This window comes from Pelecanus crispus, chromosome 2 (genome assembly GCF_030463565.1).
Source record: "Pelecanus crispus isolate bPelCri1 chromosome 2, bPelCri1.pri, whole genome shotgun sequence".
Classification (NCBI taxonomy): domain Eukaryota; kingdom Metazoa; phylum Chordata; class Aves; order Pelecaniformes; family Pelecanidae; genus Pelecanus; species Pelecanus crispus.
The window spans coordinates 915,812-934,087 of record NC_134644.1 but is presented as its reverse complement, the minus strand read 5'-3'; the positions used below and the strand labels follow the sequence as shown (position 1 = coordinate 934,087).

At 45.1% G+C, this 18,276-nt stretch overlaps 1 protein-coding gene across 1 annotated transcript in view; it reads right to left on the bottom strand.

The window, feature by feature from the left end:
* MAP4 (microtubule associated protein 4) overlaps positions 1–18,276 on the bottom strand; it is a 135,699-nt gene that overhangs the window by 59,074 nt on the left and 58,349 nt on the right. Inside the window, exons 4-11 of the mRNA XM_075706514.1 lie at positions 12,042–12,152; positions 11,288–11,416; positions 10,690–10,764; positions 9,192–9,320; positions 7,182–7,559; positions 6,849–7,085; positions 5,585–5,728; positions 4,603–4,773 (exon numbers count right to left, since the gene is read on the bottom strand). Of these exons, the coding sequence (XP_075562629.1) occupies positions 4,603–4,773; positions 5,585–5,728; positions 6,849–7,085; positions 7,182–7,559; positions 9,192–9,320; positions 10,690–10,764; positions 11,288–11,416; positions 12,042–12,152 (1,374 nt within the window). The remainder of the gene's footprint in view (positions 1–4,602; positions 4,774–5,584; positions 5,729–6,848; positions 7,086–7,181; positions 7,560–9,191; positions 9,321–10,689; positions 10,765–11,287; positions 11,417–12,041; positions 12,153–18,276) is intronic.

The following is an 18,276-nucleotide window of genomic DNA, read 5'->3' as shown; positions in this document are numbered from 1 at the left end:
CCCACACCGACGGGTCGCTTGCACGACTTCTGCGCCCGTGTCTCCTCCTCAGCACCCGATGCAGGCTCTTTGCTGCTGCTGCTGCTCTCTGCCACCGCTTCGGGAGGAGGAAGCCCCTTCCTTCTCGCACCCTCATCCGCCTGCTTTGGGAAGCCAGAAGAAACATTGCCAGTGTTAGCAGAGCCGCTTACTGCAGTCTGAGCAAAGGACTCAAAGCCGCTTCCTTTATTATCCCAAACCATTTGAGGGCCAATGGGAAAGTTTTTAATATTTCTGTTTTCATCTACCAAATCCATGTCTTCCATTCCGTATTCCATCTCCGATCCTACGGGAGGCTGTACTTCTCTCCTGTTTGTTCTTGGCTCTAGAAAACCAGGCTGCTCAGAGGCATTTTTAGCCTTTTTACTACTTCCATCATAACCCCTCTTTTTAGATCTATCAGTAACTGTGGCCAAAGTGTGATCTGCCACTGCTGGATGCTCTAGGATAGGAAGTCCACCCCCCGTGCTGCAAGGAGCGGGACTTTCTGCTTCAGGTTTGTCACTTGTCTCCATGTGCCGAGGAGGAAACATCTCTGCACCTCCTTTATGCTCCAGAAGACATGGCTGCTGCAGGTTAGCCTCCACCTTTTTGCCTTTCTCTTTACTACTTGGGTGTAGAGCAGGAGCTGGTACTTTAGCAGTATCAGTTAGGTCACCTAGCAGACTCCCTGAAGTACTGGAATTAGTCTCTCTGCCTTTATCAAATGACTGAGCGTGTTTAGTATTTCCCACCTCTTCACCTACTGCAGGGATGTTGCCTGGACGCAGTGCAACAGAGGGCTCAAGACTGTTTTCAGCCTTTTTGCCTTTCACTTCTCTACTTTTTTTCTTAGGCTTGTCCATCACCAGTTCCGTGGCGGGACTGTGTGCCACGGCCGCATCTGCCCTGTGCTCTGGGAGAGGCTCAGATCTATCTGGTTCCTTACCTTTATTCACGGGCCAAGTTTCTTTAGTGTTGACTATTTCTGGCTCTGCTGTCTCTATTTTATGACCTGAAAGAACTGGCTGATTAGAGAAACAACTTCTACTGCCAGCCTGTATTTCAGGCTTTTCCAGCACCTCTTTGGTTATACCTGTCAGATTCTCCAGCAAAAGCTCTCTTTCAAAACCAGACACCGTATCTTTATCAGAGGTCATTTCTTTTGTGCTTCCAGCCACTTTCTCTTTGCTTGGAAGACTGCTTGTTTCCACCCCAGCATCCAGAACAGCTGCCTGCCCCGAAGGACTTTTTTCAGTTTTTTTTCTTTTCCCATCACTACACCTCTTTCTAGGTTTGTCTGCCACCAGTGCGGCATCAGAACTTATCACAACTGATTCACCTGCAGCAGTGATTCCAGCCTCTTTGCCTTTACTAACCAAATTTACCTCTTCTGTTTTGCTGATCGTGTCAGCCACAGCAAGATGCTTTGCTTCCTCTCTCCTACCCTCCAGCAGGAAGGGTTGGTCTACAGCACCCAAATCAGCCATTTCATTCTTCCCAACGCTTTCTTTAGGCTTCTCTGTTACCAGTTCAATTGACCTTTGCATTTTAGTTACGTCTGATGTGTTCTCCTGAAAACACTCAGCAGTAATACAGCCTCTCTCTCTGCCTTTATCACTAACACTAACTTCCTTAGTTTTATCGATTACATCAGGAAAACTGCTTGGGTCCATCTTACTCTCAAGAAAAGGCTGCTGGAAAAAACTTCTGTCGCCTTTTTTACTTCTTCCATCACTACCTCTTTTTTTTGGCTTGTCTGCAGGATGAGCGTGTGTAATGCTTACTGACGGAGGTCCTCGTGCAGCAAAACCTCTGCCTTTATCAGGGAAAGTCCTTTCTTTTACAGCCTCAGCTGTCCTCACTCCGTCAGTAAATCTGCTTACATCCTCCGCAAGCATCGTCTGCTCAGAGAAGCTTTTGATTTTTTTTACCTTCCCTTCACCACGCTTTTTTTTAGGTCTGTCCATCCCATGTGCAATATTGGGATCTTTTCCAGTCTGCTGCTCTAACGCAGCAAATCCTTTCCCTTTGTTTCTGTCAGGGGAATCTGCTACCATCGCTCTGTCCACCGCCTCTGCAGAGGCGGGATGGTTGGTTGCATCAGCCTGAGCCGACAGAAGAAATGGCTGCTCTGAAAAATTGTCAGCCTTTCTGTTTCGCAAAGCAGTGACTTCCGCAGGTTTTGGTAAAACTGATGGTGTAGCAGGCGTTTTAGCAGTATCTGTTGGAGTCTTCGTTACTCCCTCCGCGCTAACGGGCGCGCATTTATCGGAGGACGCTGGTTTAGTTTCGCCAGCTGCCTCTGGCTCGTGCGGAGGCTTGTCCGACGGGGCCGCGGGCTCTAGAAGAGCGGGCTGTTTGAGGGATTCCATTTCAAGCCCTTTGCTTTTTTCACAACTGCCTCTTTTCTTTGCTGCTGCTTCCAGCGACCCACTGGAAGGCTGAAGCTCGCGGTGGACGCTGTCGCTGCGTGCTTCACGCCCGGGAGATGTGCATTTCGCCTCCTTACCTTTATCAGAAAGGAGCAATTCTGAAGGTTTGGTCTCTAAAGGAGTTTCTACTTTGCTTAGATTGTTCGCTCCCGAAAGAGATGGCGTCAGGTCAGCACATTTTGACTCTTTATACTCCCTCTTCTCATTTTTATCAAGAAAATCTCTTTCCATAGGCTCGGTTGGCACCTTTGCTGTAACAGATTCCCCCACCTTAGTCTTGCCTACTTGCTGCGCGGGAACCTCTTTTCTTTTGCCTTCAGACTGCAGCATCAAACCGTCACCTCTCATTTCTTCTGTTTTCCTGACGGCCCCATTTTTTGCATCCAACACAGATTCTAGCGGCATGCTGGGTTTTGGGGCCCGCTGTGCTGGTGCTGGCACTGAGAAGGCATTTTGCTCCTCCAGGATATGACTTGCAGTTATTATTTTAGCATCGGTTGGCATATCTGAAGCTCTGCTTCCTGAGGCAACCGACTGCTCTTTGCGAGCTTCAGCAGGCGTTACGGGACGGACATCTGGTTTTTGCAATTCAGCAGCAAATGGAGAGTTTCTAGGAGCTTTTGAGACTGTTACGTTTTCATCCCAGAACTCCATTGCTCTTGGCAGCTGGTTTCTCTTTTGTTTTGGTTTCTTTTTCTTTTTCTTCACAATGGCCAGGGAACCTTCCAAATCCCAGCTCTCCCTTGGTACATCTCTGCAGCTCTCCACAAACTCCGACAGCACACTGGACGGCTGCTCAGTTGCCTTTTTATGTGAAACCCTAGTGCGAGGGGATGTTCCAGCCACACATCCAAGTTCCGCTACAGAATAGGGGTCTACTTTTGGGGCAGTACTCTTCTGTTGTGGGAGACCTATCAGACGTTCCTCTGGCACATCTGCAATAGGCACTGGTGCAGGTTTTGCTCTGCCAAACCTGCGTTCACTTGATTTGTTAGCTTGCCTTATTTGTGCAGTAGGTAGACCTGGAATACAGGAAGCCTCCTCAAACATCGAAGCAACTATTTGCTTTTTTTTTAAAAAAATAAATATACTATATATGTGATTTTACCCATCTAAAACAGTCCATACAGTCATATATGCAGAATTTTCCAGCACTGATACCACGCTAATTCTAAATCCACCTCAGTAGGGCTGGGATAGACATTTACACACAAAACCTATTTAAACTACTACTGATAAGTACGTCAATGCTATTTAAAAAGACAGAATTCCCGATACATGCTCTTACCCCACCGAAAAGCAACAGTTCTTGTAAGGACATGCTATCTCTTTTTACAAATGCATTAAGGATCCATTTTGTCTTAGCAAGACAAGAAAACAGATACACTTTTTATATCCCTAACTGGCATCCTTCCAAAACGTGAAAATAGAAGATCAGTGGAAAGATGAGACTAGGGAAGGGGCGTAACGGGGAAGGGGGAGCAAGAGAGCCGAGCTTCCCACAGCACCCACGGTGGAAGCAGCGGAAGGCAGAACCTCTGCAACAGGAGTCACTTGCTGTACGCCGTTACAGGCAGCGCTAGGTTTCCTTAGCTACAAGGCACCGATTTTTAAGGAGAGCATCAGTCGTTTGTCAGTCAGCCCTGGCCCACAAATCAGCCTCCAGTCACAAGTGTAAGCAATAACAGCTCATCGGAGAGGCTGGGTTAGTGGAGCAGGAAAAAAAAAAAAATTACATTTTTCTTTGGTAATTACAAAACTCAATTTGGAAGGAGGTCTTCACTAGGAATAGTGTAATAAGAATTAATGGTCCTTTTTAATACCAAAATAAAGAGCTAGCGGTAACGGCAAAAAGATGGTGAGCTTTTCAATTCTACAGCAGAAAAGATAAGGCAGTCCCAGTGATAAAGTACTAGCAGCACCCATATTTGGGCCTCTAGTCCAGTGAACAAGGAGGGGAAAAGAGTATTTAAGAGGGCAGGGATTAGAGGCAAAGTGCAAGCAGAATCACCGATGAATGCAAAGCACCGCACAGCTGCTTGGTGCAAAAAAGATTTCTGCTTGCTCAAGTGGCAATGCAGTCAGTAAAAGGTGAATAGTTCACAGAGGACATTTCCATTCTAAAATTGAATTATTATTTATATTCTACCTGTGGGCTCTTGCAGAGTTTTTTCTTGCTGAGGTTCTGCATGTTGGACATGGTTGTGTTCAGCCTCCTCCTTTTGTTTCTCTGTAATGGTAACATCCACAGGAGTAACAGATTTTTCTGGAAGGAGGTCTTTATTTTCTAGTGCAACAGCTTCTTTTGCTTCCACTGGAACTGAAATATGAAAAATATGAACAGAATGCTTCAGTTCTTACGGAGACAGGCAACCTGCAGTTTAAATGCAAGCCCTTGGAAAGGGTATAGGGTTTATTTTATTTTTAATAGGAATGAAGTTTTATAAGACACGGTAGTCTACTATGTATTATCTCCTCACAACCCCGTTCTAAGCAGCAATTTTATATTTTGGCAGACATGCCAAGGTGGAGGTAAAACAGGAAGCAAAGACTGTCTTGGGGCTTAAGCACACGGTGAGGGTTTGGGGTTTTGGGGTGTCCCCCCCTTTGTATCAACCAAATTCAGACTATACTAGCTTCCCACTGGAACTCAAATCCAGAACATACTCCATTATCAGTCTGGAGTCCCTATCTAATGCTAATCATCTAGTATTCATATATACCTTAGAACATATTCATGCAGATGCTACAAAATTCCTAGCTACACATAATTATAACAAGTTTTAATTTGGAAGACATAATTACATTGGAGAACAGTTCTATATGTAATTAATGTTATTTAAATTTAAATTAGAAAAAAGAATTATGACAGACATTGGTACAACAACTATGAATGAGGAAGAAAAAAACAAGTTATATGATGGTAATTTGAAATGTTAAGACTGTCTTCTATTTATAACAGTCCCCATGCTAGCACACACTAATAACCTTCTCGAAATTAAACCTTTGTTGCGTTTTCCTTCATAAAGGCAGGAGACCGGTGTCTGTGAGAAAGAACGTAGGTGGTGGGGCAGAATTAGCTGATAGTGAAGTGCTGGCTCCAGTTTCATACCCTGGTTTGCATTTCTCACCTGTTGGTTCTGAAAGATGGTTCGTCTGTTCTGGAAGATGCTCCTCATGGTGGCTGGGAGGTGGTCTGCTGTCTTCAGCTTTCTCCAAAAGATCAACACAAGCTTCTGGGACTTTCAATTCTTGTTCCACATTTGCAGTTGCTTCTGCAAACAGAACACAAAGAATAAAAATTTGTATTATTTTTAATTTAGATCAGATTAAGCAAGATAAAAACCACTTCCTCACCTAATTCTTATCTTCCGCAAGAAACTTAAGGTTTTCCTCACTTTCAAAAAAAACCCCAAAACCCCACCTGCTTTTTAGGCACTTTCTAGCAGCTCTCCACTCCTGAAAGCCTAAGAGTTCTGCTAAAGCAAATCTTCCTGTATTGCCCGGTATTTACTCTTTCTTTCACGCACCTATGCCTCAGTTACTACATTCTAGCAGGGATTTTTTTATTAAACTTCTCTCTTTTGAAATGTATTCTTATCATTAAACTAAAGATTATTAGAAAGTAAGGAACAAAATATCTCGCTCCAACTCTTTCTGCAATCAATCCACATATACTGCCTCTGCCCAGTACTATTTGTTACATTTTGATGGTCATTTTCTCTCTGAAAGGATAGTGTCCTTTGAGAAATCTGTGCAGCACAGAACATCCATTGTCCCCCACATGGAAAAAGCCAAAATTCCTGCCTCGCCATTTCAACGCCTATAGTCATTCCAAAGAAATGTCACCAAATTATCAACAAACCCTGTCAGTCTATTCAGAAACTATTTTCACGATAAGAAGCTTTGTTCAAAACCACTGCGTCCTACAGGATCCGCAGAGATTTCGGTGTATGCTGAGGATGACAGTGATACGAAAGTACATACTAACAGGGATGAACTGAATGTCTCTATGGCTGTCCTAAAAAACATACATCACTGCTAAGAATGCCAAGTAAAAAAAAGAAAGAAAACCATCATTAAGCTATTCTACTTTTACATTTTAGAAGCAAAAAATCCTGGCGAAGCACTTCCTCTGTCTGTATCTTGACAGCAGAACTGAGCTCTGCTTAAGATGTTTAGCGCAAGGTTGTGCAAGGCATATCATAATCTTAACTACTAAAAAAATACGCTTTTTACTTGACAGTCTTAGACAATTGTGCATCTGCGTAGCCATCACGATGCGCTACCAAGAGTGCTGGTGCCAGCTTATTGTGGCCAGCTTAGTGTGGCCTTCTCCCACCGCTTGCCAAGCTATTTCAAGCCTGAAGGAAGCTTTCAGGCATACGCGCTCACCTGCGGGAGACTTGTCGAAGGGTGACTTGTCTTGCTCAACAGAAGACTCGGATGTCATCAGCTCTTCAGGTGCAGCAGCCTTGGTGTCAGCTGCAGAGACAGGTTTAGCTTCTGCAGAGGCAAACCCAGAATCCATGTCAGGAAGAGGCTTGGCTTCTGCTACAGGAGCAAACCCAGAATCCATAGCATGATGATGGTTGACTTCTGCTGCAGGGGCAAACTCTGCATCGGCTGCTGGTGCAAACTCATAATCCATAGCTTGATGAGATTTAGTATCTGCTGCTGGGGCAAACCCTGCATCTTCTGCTGGGGCAAACACCAAATCCATAGCATGGTGAGATTCCACATCTGCTGCTGGAGCAAACACCAAATCCATAGCATGGTGAGATTCCGCATCTGCTGCTGGGGCAAACCCTGCATCTTCTGCTGGGGCAAACTCCAAATCCATAGCATAATGGGCCGCGGCATCTGCTGCTGGGGTGAAGCCAGTATCCGCCACTGGGGCGGATGCAGCACTGACAGCGTTAGGAGGCTCGGCTACTGGTGCAGAGGCAAACCCAACATCCACAGCCTGAAGAGGGCTGGCTTCTGCTGTAGGTGGAAATCCAGCATCCAGAGCTTGAGGAGGCTTGGTGTCTCCTGCAAGAACGGACCCAGCTTGTTCTGCAGAAACGGACATGACATCTGAGGCAGGAACACACGCTGCATCTGCTACAGGAACACAGATCACAGAAATCAACAAAAATACAGAATGGAAATACCCGACAGTGTGGTTTTATGACTAGAGAAGACAGGGCTTTCGCTCCCTGTCTTTCTTCTTGTCTTTCAGCATCACTTACTCCCCCCCTTACGCCAGCGCACTCAAGTTGTACCAGTCTTTGACGCTCCTCAATGCACCCAATGCTTTTCCTACTACAGCCTCATGTGCCTTGTTTTCTATCCTCGACTACAGCGTTAGGACATCCGTCTGCTCCCAACATACATCAGCCAAAAGATGCCTTGTTTTCACTTAAAAACTACCTGATGCTACGTAGCTGGCAAGAGACCAGGGCTGCTGGATCCACTGCGAGCAACACATTCCAACAGAATATATACAGGAATCGTAACGAGGGGGGTTTTCCTATATAGCAGGACACAGAAACTTTTGGTGTCACCTTTATGAGCCCAGCTGTGTATTCCAACAGCGGAAAGAGTCCTGAAATGTTCCAGAGCCACATGCACTTCATTTTAAATATCATTTATGCTGTTCACGGGTGGTATGGTGCTGCAACTTGAGCAGAAGCATTGGCACTCTTGACACAAAAGACACTGCCATCCAGTGAATCACAAACTGCCCTTTATTCTTTCACGCCCAACTTGGCCTCATTCATTTTTCACATCATATCTACTAAACACTGAGCTGTTAGTTTCAAAATAACATTTGGCAGTTCACAGCACAATCGAACTCTGCATTTAAGTTAGCATTTTCGTAAGATCCCCTTAAAGGATTTTTTCGGTCAGTTCTAGTTTAGCATTTCAGCTGTCTAGAGGCAAGTTTTCACAAATTATCAAAAGCCAGAAGCACTAGATTTCTCCTCTGTAGCTATTAATTTCAACAGCCCCAAGCACTACCCATACTCTCTAATGCAGCATGGTGACCTGAACATGTCAGATATACTGCTGAGCAGATGTTAAAAAAAAAAATTTCTACTGATTGTTTGAGTCACATCTAAAAATATCCTCCCCAAACAATGGAAAACATATTAAATCTTAAATTAGATACTTAAGCTGCAAAAGGAAATAAATTAGAAAAATGGAAAAAGTCTGTTTTAAAATAGTACTTCAGGATCCATTTAAAGCCAATATTCCAGTGAACCAAACAAAAAGATCCATTAGGCACTAGCTTTCATTTGGTTTTGCCCCCTCCCCTTTTTTTTTTGAAGACCGCTGCAAAATGTAGCGCGAGTTTGATGCTGTACAGAAATACCTTAAAAACTCTGCTTTAAAGGGACTTTAAAACCGAGAGTTTTCAAGGTATTCGTATATAGCATCAGACTCGTGGTATAACCACTTTCTTGACACACCTTACCATTTTTCTGGAGCTAATATTTTGAGAAAGTAAAGTGTCATTAAATCAGTTCCTGGACTGTGACACGAGAGTTGAAAAGTCGAGTAGACTCGCTCTTTCTCACCAACACAACTCAGGTAACCTAAACCTTCTGTCACAACGGAATTTGTTAATACCTTGCTGCACTTCCCTCCGAAGAGGCAGGCCCACGTCTTTTTCCACCATTACAGCGTGCTCATGGAGGGCCTAAACCCAGCCCCAATCTTTAGGCTGGGCAGCTTTACCTGATGCCGCACCTTTTGGTCCATCGGTAGCGTCAGCCTCTCCTGGGGATGCGGTTACCGCAGCAGGAACGAAACCAGGAGCCACCGCTGCAGGGCTTTCCGGCAAATTCGGCTTTATTGCTTCAGTCACTGTGGGGGGCACTGGGCATACAAAATGAATTTTGATTAAGCGCTCAGATCCTAGCAAACAGCCGTCTCTTCTGGAGTTGCCAGGACGTGAATCACCTCTCAAGGTGCTGCCTGGTCTGTGCTGCCTGCAGCAGCCCTGATGAGCGAGCTCCCCCGCTTCAGCGTCCCAGTCGGGTCGGACAAAAACAGAATTGGTTTTTATCATCAATTTTCAGAAGATTAGTTTGTGCAATACTTAGGCAAACACTTGTATCTTGAGAGAAGCAATTGCTGTGACGAAGTTGAGCAAGTTCAGTTACAAAGCATCCCAGTTCTACCCTGAGCCCTAGGTAGGGCCACCAGCTCCAGAAATACTTTCTACCTAGAACCAGTGTTAAACTACTCTCCTCTTCACTTGCTCACCAAAATCAGCAATAAAGATCCCATTATGGATCAAATATCATAATATACATGCAACCGCAATGGAATTATTTACTCAAGGGAGCTTCAAAGATTGAACTGTAACCATAATCTAAGGATAATTGGACAGAGTACATAGGTTTGCAATTAGAATTTAGTTAAAATTCTGTTGATTATGCATGAGCCAAAACTATGTTGGTGCCCTCAGCTGCACCGACCTTTAGAAGCAGTAAACATAAGTGCTCTGACTTAGCACTCAAGTCGGCAGATTTGACTCTTAGTGTGTACAAAGACTGGAATCCTTGACAGCAGTAAACTTAGTAAACAGTCTTAGAGTTTCCTCTCAAGGGTAAATTTTATTCACGCCATTTATTATTTTAGTGTCAAGTAATGCTTGAACACAGATCCCAACTGGAATTTACAGTACCTTCCACTGTAATGGAGACTCACAGAATGGAGACAGAGTCTGGAATCCACAGAACTTGCTGCTGAACATATTTTTTTGCACACATCTACATCTGCTAACTTTATTCCCCAAAACCCATGAAAGGGCATGCTTTCAGCGGGCGAAAGCCCTGCTGCATGATATGCCCCCAAAAGGGCATGCCACTAATATCTACTGTTGGTTGGGCTTGGAATTGCCTATATTAAGTTTGCTACCCTAAATTAGAAATAAACCTAAAAAATACAACTATAGTAAAGTCTATAACTGTATAGTAAAGTCTATAAAATGCAGGGTCCTCCCCACCCCTTACAGCAGTAAACCAGAAAAATGCATGTTAAGTAACATCTCTCTAAAACACATGTTTCTATTCTCAATTGATTTGAGAACCAGAAACAGTGCTTTTCTTGGTCAGATCCCACTTCACTCCATTACAGCCTCGTGTTTCTTGAAAAGGCAGACAAGGAGAGAAGCTCTGCTTCTGCTGTTCAGAAACTGTCTATAGACGGTTCCTGCAGATCAAGTCAAAACTATTTTTACCTGGTGGCTCAACAAAGAAAGAGGCATCTGGTCCCTTCGCATCATGCTGAGCTCCCATCCAATGTTCTTCAGGCACTACGGAAAACAAACACATTTAGTCCTGCCACTGACACTAGCACTGCTTTATTTTTTCAGCTGAAGGTACTGACCCAGCTGTTTTGCAAGCTCACTCTTGGGTAACTTTTCAGTTCCCTTTAAGAATGGTACCACACCACCATGTTCTTCTGTGATTATTGTTAGTGAAAGCTTGCATCAGGAAAGAGTTATAACCAGCACAGACTTCAGGACCTGACAGAGCAGGTTCTTCGCTCAATTCTGCTGGGCAACGGGCTCTAGGTGGCCCTGCCTGAGCAGGGGGGTTGGACAAGACGACCTCCAGAGGCCCCTTCCAACCTCAACCATCCTGTGATTCTGTGATCTAACATATTCAGAACATCCACACTGAACCAAGAGCTGGCATTGCCAGTAGGATGCTTTCTAATCTTGACTCACGTTACTTATCAACTCCCCCACCAAGATTCTTTAGGACTAATACACAAAAATCTTCCAGCTGCATATCCTTCAAGCCCAGCTAGCAAGACAAACATCTGTTTCTCACCTGCTTTGTCTTGTAGAAATTCTGCAGTTGAATCCAGGCCAATGAAGGCTGATGGGTCTAGAGCCTCTGCAGGAGAATACAGGGGCCCCAAGAAAGGTTGTTCAGGTATCATCATAGATCCATGTGGTGCTAATGAAACAAAAAGACCATTTGTTAACCACTATGCTAACCCTGATGACTCCCCTCCAAAATTTAAAGTCTATACAATGCTTGGAAAATAAACTATCCTGTTCTGCTCATGAGCAGTTTAGATAAAGTTTGTAAGCAACTCTCTCAATTAGCTCACCCTTACAAACTGCATTGTAAATTATGTGCGCATATATAATTTTTTAACAAGGTATAAGACAGTAGACACAGGCAAATTATTTCCCTTTCGCTTTCTGCTTCTGCTCCCATGAATTCTTGTTAGTATCTGCTTAAACTCCAATAGTCCAAACACTGAAGACCACTTTGTGGAAAAAGTTCATGCGTATTTGGTTTCTAGCCATGAAGGCAAGAGCCGTTGGTAACTCCTGCTTCAACTCAACTTGTCTAGATGTCCTATCTCCTCCTGCCTAAATATACTTCAAAAAAAACCTTCCTGGAAGTAGCTATTGGAATGGCTTTAGGCACATGCAAAAATTTTTTTTAAGAAACATGTGAAGAGATTATATAGTCTGTACACTTACCAGCTTAATAGTTTTCAGTACATGAAAATCAATAGAGAAAACACCAAAACCTGACCATCAGGGGCAAATGCCGAGGACGAACTCACCATGAATGTCTCTGGAAGCATCAACATGGTCTGTGAACAGCGGCACATTCTTCATGTCAGTCGGAAATGATAAATCAGGCAGATTCTCCCCTCTGTGCATCCTGAAGGGGTCTGGCAGGAGAGAAGAACAAGGCCAGTGTCACCACACAAGGGGAAGACATGATGCAGCGTAAGATTATTTAAAAAACAAGATGAAGATGCACCTGACACCACCACTGGACTTCTGAGGGAAAGCTGCTTTCAAGATTATTTACCAGGGGCAAACACCTTCATAAGCCACCATCCCTGGAAGTGTTCAAAAAAAGGGTAGACGTGGCACTTTGGGACATGGTTTAGTCTACCTTTAATTGGTTTAGTGTGGACTTGGCAGTGTTGGGTTAATGGTTGGACTGGATGATCTTAAAGGGCTTTTCCAACCTAAATGATTCTGTGATTCTATAATTCAAATTTACATCCAACAGCAAAACATGGTTGCTCACAGGGCTTCCTAGGGAAAACTGACTAAAATTTAGATTACGACTGTTGCATGGAGAACCTGTCTCCTCACAGAAGAAGCATCTGTTTCTGACCTGAAGGACACATACGGCTAACCTGAGACGGAACAACAGCTGAGCTCCAGATCAGTCAACTCCACAGCAGACCAAGGAAAGCCTGTGTAAGCTTCGTGCTCCCCTCCCCAAGAACAGTACACCAGTATAAACTGACTGATGGGCCAGTATTTCAACCAAGTTGCAAGCCAGAGAGGAAAATAACACATTTCCCAGTGCTCCAGGCAGATGAGCAGCCTTCGCCCTTAGTTCCAGACCAGACGCACCGGTGAGACTGTCAGGATCTTTAGTCCACGTTTGCAAGTTGTCTGGTGTCAGCTTTGGTTGGTCGAACGTGCATTAGCTTTGTTCTGCTTTTGGTCCGTGTTTTAAGTGGATATATCAATGCCATCTGCAAAAGATGGTCCTCCAGCAGCTGAGGATTCAGCGAGATTCCTTTTCTGCAACTTTTATTTTTTGTGTGTACGCATCTCCTTTCCCCTCAAGTAATCAGCATGGGCTTTCGAACCAGACAGGACAGAGAGAACCACCATGCTGGGTTTTATGAGATGGATTACTTAACTGAAATGCTGTGAATCAGAGAGTAGACAGATGACCTCACTGACAGAATGAAACGAAGAAAATACTACCCTTCCATGAGTTGGTCACTGTAACACAGTCAAGGGCAAGACACTGCAAAGGGAAGGAAACACGGCATTCCTCTCCAAACAAATTATTCTATAGTTTACAAACACCCAGGTGTGTTTTATGACCAATGACTCCTCACGCATCTGGCTGGCTTGCGCCAGCTGTACGTCGCATTTCTCTCTGGAGAGGCACAGCTGAGCAACGAGACGTTTCGACTCAAGTGGCCTCTTGCGAACAAGTGACATTTCTCACGCCTCTCTCGCACGTTGCATTGCCCAGGAGCCGAAGAACTCTCTGTTCCCAAAAAGGCTGTCACACACCGATTTTCAGACACTGCACAGATTTTTTCTGGTTAGGCACAATTAAAAGGGATTCAGTTGAAGGCTGTGACTCATTTTTATGTCAGGCATGCTATCTGCGGGGATGACAGCCAAAGTTCAAATGTTCATGTGCCCATGGTGCTCCAGATATCAAGATCAGGTGAGCTCAATGAATTCTTTTATAAATCTATCAGGCTATTTGAGATGCCAAGACAATGTCTTGCTTCAGAGGAAACTGTAGAAAATTTTAATTTCAAGCTGTTTAAAACAGTATTACCAAGACTAAGTAACTGCCCTTTTTCCAATTAAAAAAAAAAAAACAAAAACCAAAACCCAACAAACAACAACAACAAAAAAAACCCCAAACCCACAAAAAAGCATCATGACTGAAACCAGTTTAAAAACTAAAGGAGATGCTGATGATCTCCCCTCTTTGTCCAGCAGTTAGACGACGTGGCAAAAATGGGCGACTCGGATTAAACTCTGCCTCTGCTCCAGAGGGAAAAAGGGGAGAAGCTGAAGGAGTTAGGGCTGAACTTGTGTTTCCCATCTCTAAAGATCCTCCACAGACTCATAGTGGGCCTGTGCCCCACTCAAGTTTTAGCATTTTTGTGACTGGTGAGCGATGCCGCTCTGCTGATGACAAGGTGACGCTTTCAGCGAAGTGCAATGCAGCTGAAAACTAAGGATGAACTCTACGGATGGGATACAGCCAGTTCAGGAAATTATCAGTTCTTGCCTTAAATGAGCCCTGAAAATAATTCTTGACTTGCTCAAAATTTGCAGCTTGTTTAGAATATTACGAAGCCAGAGAAATGTTAAGAATCTGAGAGCACTGCTTCTAGACAGCTGGAGGTAAGATCAACAAAACATTTCAGCTCCCTTCCGTAGACACTCGTATCCTTCGCTGTTCAGAGACACAGTTCCAATTTGCCAATGACTGTGGACGAATAAAAGCATGCTACTGTAGATCATTGAAATAGGAGCTCTTCATGTTTAGATATTTACTTGTAGTTACAGTAATAAATCATGACACACTTGTGATTAATGGCCTTGCAGCACTTTCAAAGCTTGCAAGCAATTAGATAACGTTTGAGTTTTATTGATTCTACATGATGATAACATTTTTTTAAAACAAGTCTTTTTATTACAGGTAGTGTGTAAAATATGTATGTGTGGTTTGGCTCATAACTGTTACTTTCATAGGGTTGGGTCCCACTGCCAGATCCCAACGCAGCATTTATAATATGTAGCAGCAAAGTCCAGAGCAGACTCAAACGCACCTTCCAGCTGCTCACGGAAGTGGCAGAGCTGCCATTTCCCACGTTTCTTCTCACCAAGGAACGAGGAATTCCAACACTGCTGATCGGGAGATTGTCCTGGTTTTGGCTGGGACAGAGTTAATTTTCTTCCTAGCAGCAGGCATAGTGCTGTGTTTTGGATTTAGTAGGAGAAGAATGTTGCTAACACGCTGATGTTTTTAGTTGTTGCTGAGTACTGCTTATGCTAGTCAAGGACTTTTTCAGCTTCCCATGCTCTGCCAGGCGCACAAGAAACTGGGAGGGGGCACAGCCAGAATAGTTGATCCAAACTGACCAAAGGGCTATTCCATACCATATGACGTCATGCTCAGTATATAAACTGGGGGGGGGTGGCCGGGGAGCAGCGATCGCTGCTCGGGAACTGGCTGGGTATCAGTCAGCGGGTGGTGAGCAATTGCATTGTGCATCACTTGCTTCGTGTATCATTATTATTATTATCATTATTATACTGTTACTATTAGCATTACTATTTTACTTTATTTCAATTATTAAACTGTTCTTATCTCAGCCCAGGAGTGTTTCTCACTCTTACTCCTCCGATTCTCTCCCCCATCCCATCGGGGCAGGGGCAGTGAGCGAGCGGCTGCGTGGTGCTGAGCTGCTGGCTGGGGCTGAACCACGACAGTCCTTTTTGGTGCCCGAACAGGGACTCGAAGGGTTTGAGATAACAACAGATTAACCAGAGTGTATTAAGGAGTCTGTTAACAGTTGCCGGTCACGATATTAGTTCATCTGATCTGCACCATGTTCTTTTTTTTGCAGCACAGGTTAAAGCTTGCTGTCAGTTTGTGTAGTGTGCTATGCTCTGCAGTGATTCATGATCTTTTGCTTGGGAGGCTCCTTATCAAAACCCTGACCTTGAGCATTCTTTGGTATTTGGGTTTCATACAGAAGTCACTACTGTACTTCGGGTACTACCTCATAGAGAGAGTTAGCAATTATACTTCTTACTCTGAGAGGCTTGTTGTGGAGGAAATACAGAATGGCACCTTTGCTGCTTTCTTCTATGATGTTTCCTCCTTCATTACAACAACTTTCCTGTATCTTGAACACCCCTGGGCAGTTAAGATACTTCTATTGATAATTCTTGGGAATGTTGTTTCCGTTTTGATAAAGGTCAGTAAGCAGTTTAAAAATACCATCCAGAGATCTACCCCAAGGCTGGATAGTTATGAGTGGCAGGGTGTGTGGGATCGTATGCGCAAGTACCTAGGGCAGTGGGGACCTCCAGTGTTTTGGAACTTCACCCCTGAACAAGTGCAGAATCCTGAAGAATTAGTAAAGTATTTGGAAGAAGTATGTTGTCACCCTGGTAGCTCCAGAGAGACACAAATCATTGCAACATGCTGGGGACTGGCCCATGCCTATCGAGCCGTGGTCAACGCTAATCAGTACCCTCAAAAGAAAGAGAAGGTCTCTGGATCTGATGACAAAACAACAAGCACTGTGGCTACTCAAACCCCCACTACAGGCCCTGCGGCTACTCCAACCCCCACTACAGGCCTTGCAGCTACTCAAACCCCTGCCCCAGGCACTGTGGCTACTCCAGCCACAGCCATGAGCACTGCGGCTACTCAAACCCCAGTGACAGACACTGTGGCTAAACCAGAGAACCAACCTGCGCCGGTATCAGTTGCCCCTATACAGAAGAAAAAATACACGAGGAAATCAGTTCGTTTAGTAAGGGATGAAGATGAACCAGGGCCATCATGAGAACCAGAGGAGGAAGAACCCATAAATGAGATGGTGACCACCCGATCCCTATCCCTGAGTGAGCTGCGAGATATGCGAAAAGATTTCGGTCGTCATCCAGGCGAGCACATCATCACCTGGCTGCTCCGATGCTGGGATAACGGGGCCAGTAGCCTGGATTTAGAGGGTAGGGAAGCCAAGCAGCTGGGATCCCTTTCCAGGGAAGGGGGCATTGACAAAGCAATTGGAAAAGGGGCAAAACCGCTCAGCCTCTGGAGGCGACTTCTGTCAAGCGTGAAGGAAAGGTATCCCTTCAAGGAGGATGTTTTATACCGCCCAAGCAAATGGACCACCGTAGAGAAAGGTATCCAGTACCTGAGGGAATTAGGCGTGCTGGAGGTGATTTACAGTGACCTGAATGATGAGCGGTTAACCAAAGACCCAGATGAAGTCAGGTGCACACAATCCATGTGGCGGAAGGTGGTACGGAGCGCACCAGCATCGTATTCCAACTCGTTGGCAATACTAGCCTGGAAAGACGACGAGGCACCAACGGTGGATGAAGTGGCTAGACAACTCCGGGACTACGAAGAAAAGCTCTCTTCCTCCCTACAGGCCTGTGTCTCAGCTGTGGAAAAACTGTGCCAAGAGTTCCAACAACTCAGAGAGGATCTGTCCTACTCCCCACCTGCACGGACCAGTGTCTCAGCCATTAGGAGTCAACGTCCCTATGCTCAAGAGAGAGGATATAGAGGATACACACCACGGGGCACCCTGTGGTTTTGCCTGCGTGATTATGGAGAGGACATGAGAAAGTGGGATGGAAAACCCACCTCAACCTTAGAGGCACGGGTGCGTGAGTTGCAAGGAAAAACTATTAGAAAAGGCGGTTCTCCCAGGAAAATTGCAGCTCCAGTTTCCAGTGAGCAGTTCCCCAGACAGAGTAAGAGGGCTAATTTTACTTCCGACCTTGATCAGGGGACTTTTGATTCACATTTACAGGAAGTGAACAGCGAATACTATGACCAGTGTTAGAGGGCCCTGCCTCCAGCCAGGTGGAGGAAAGGGACAACCGGGTTTACTGGACTGTGTGGATTCGATGGCCTGGAACGTCAGACCCACAGGAGTATAAGGCTCCAGTGGACACTGGTGCACAGTGTACCCTAATGCCATCAAACTATAGAGGGGCAGAACCCCTTTGTATTTCTGGAGTGGCAGGGGGATCCCAACAGCTCACTGTACTGGAAGCTGAAGTGAGCCTAACTGGGAATGAGTGGCAAAAGCACCCCATTGTGACTGGCCCAGACGCTCCGTGCATCCTTGGCATAGACTACCTCAGGAGAGGGTATTTCAAGGACCCAAAAGGGTACCGGTGGGCTTTTGGTATAGCTGCTTTGGAGACAGAGGAAATTAAACAGTTGTCCACCTTGCCCGGTCTCTCAGAGGACCCTTCGATTGTAGGGTTGCTGAAGGTTGAGGAACAACAGGTGCCGATCGCTACCACAACTGTGCACAGGCGGCAATATCGCACCAACCGAGACTCCCTGATTCCCATCCATAACCTGATTCGTCGACTGGAGAGCCAGGGAGTGATCAGCAAGACTCGCTCACCCTTTAACAGTCCCACATGGCCGGTGCGAAAGTCTAATGGGGAGTGGAGACTAACAGTGGACTATCGTGGCCTGAACGAAGTTACACCGCCGCTGAGTGCTGCTGTGCCAGACAT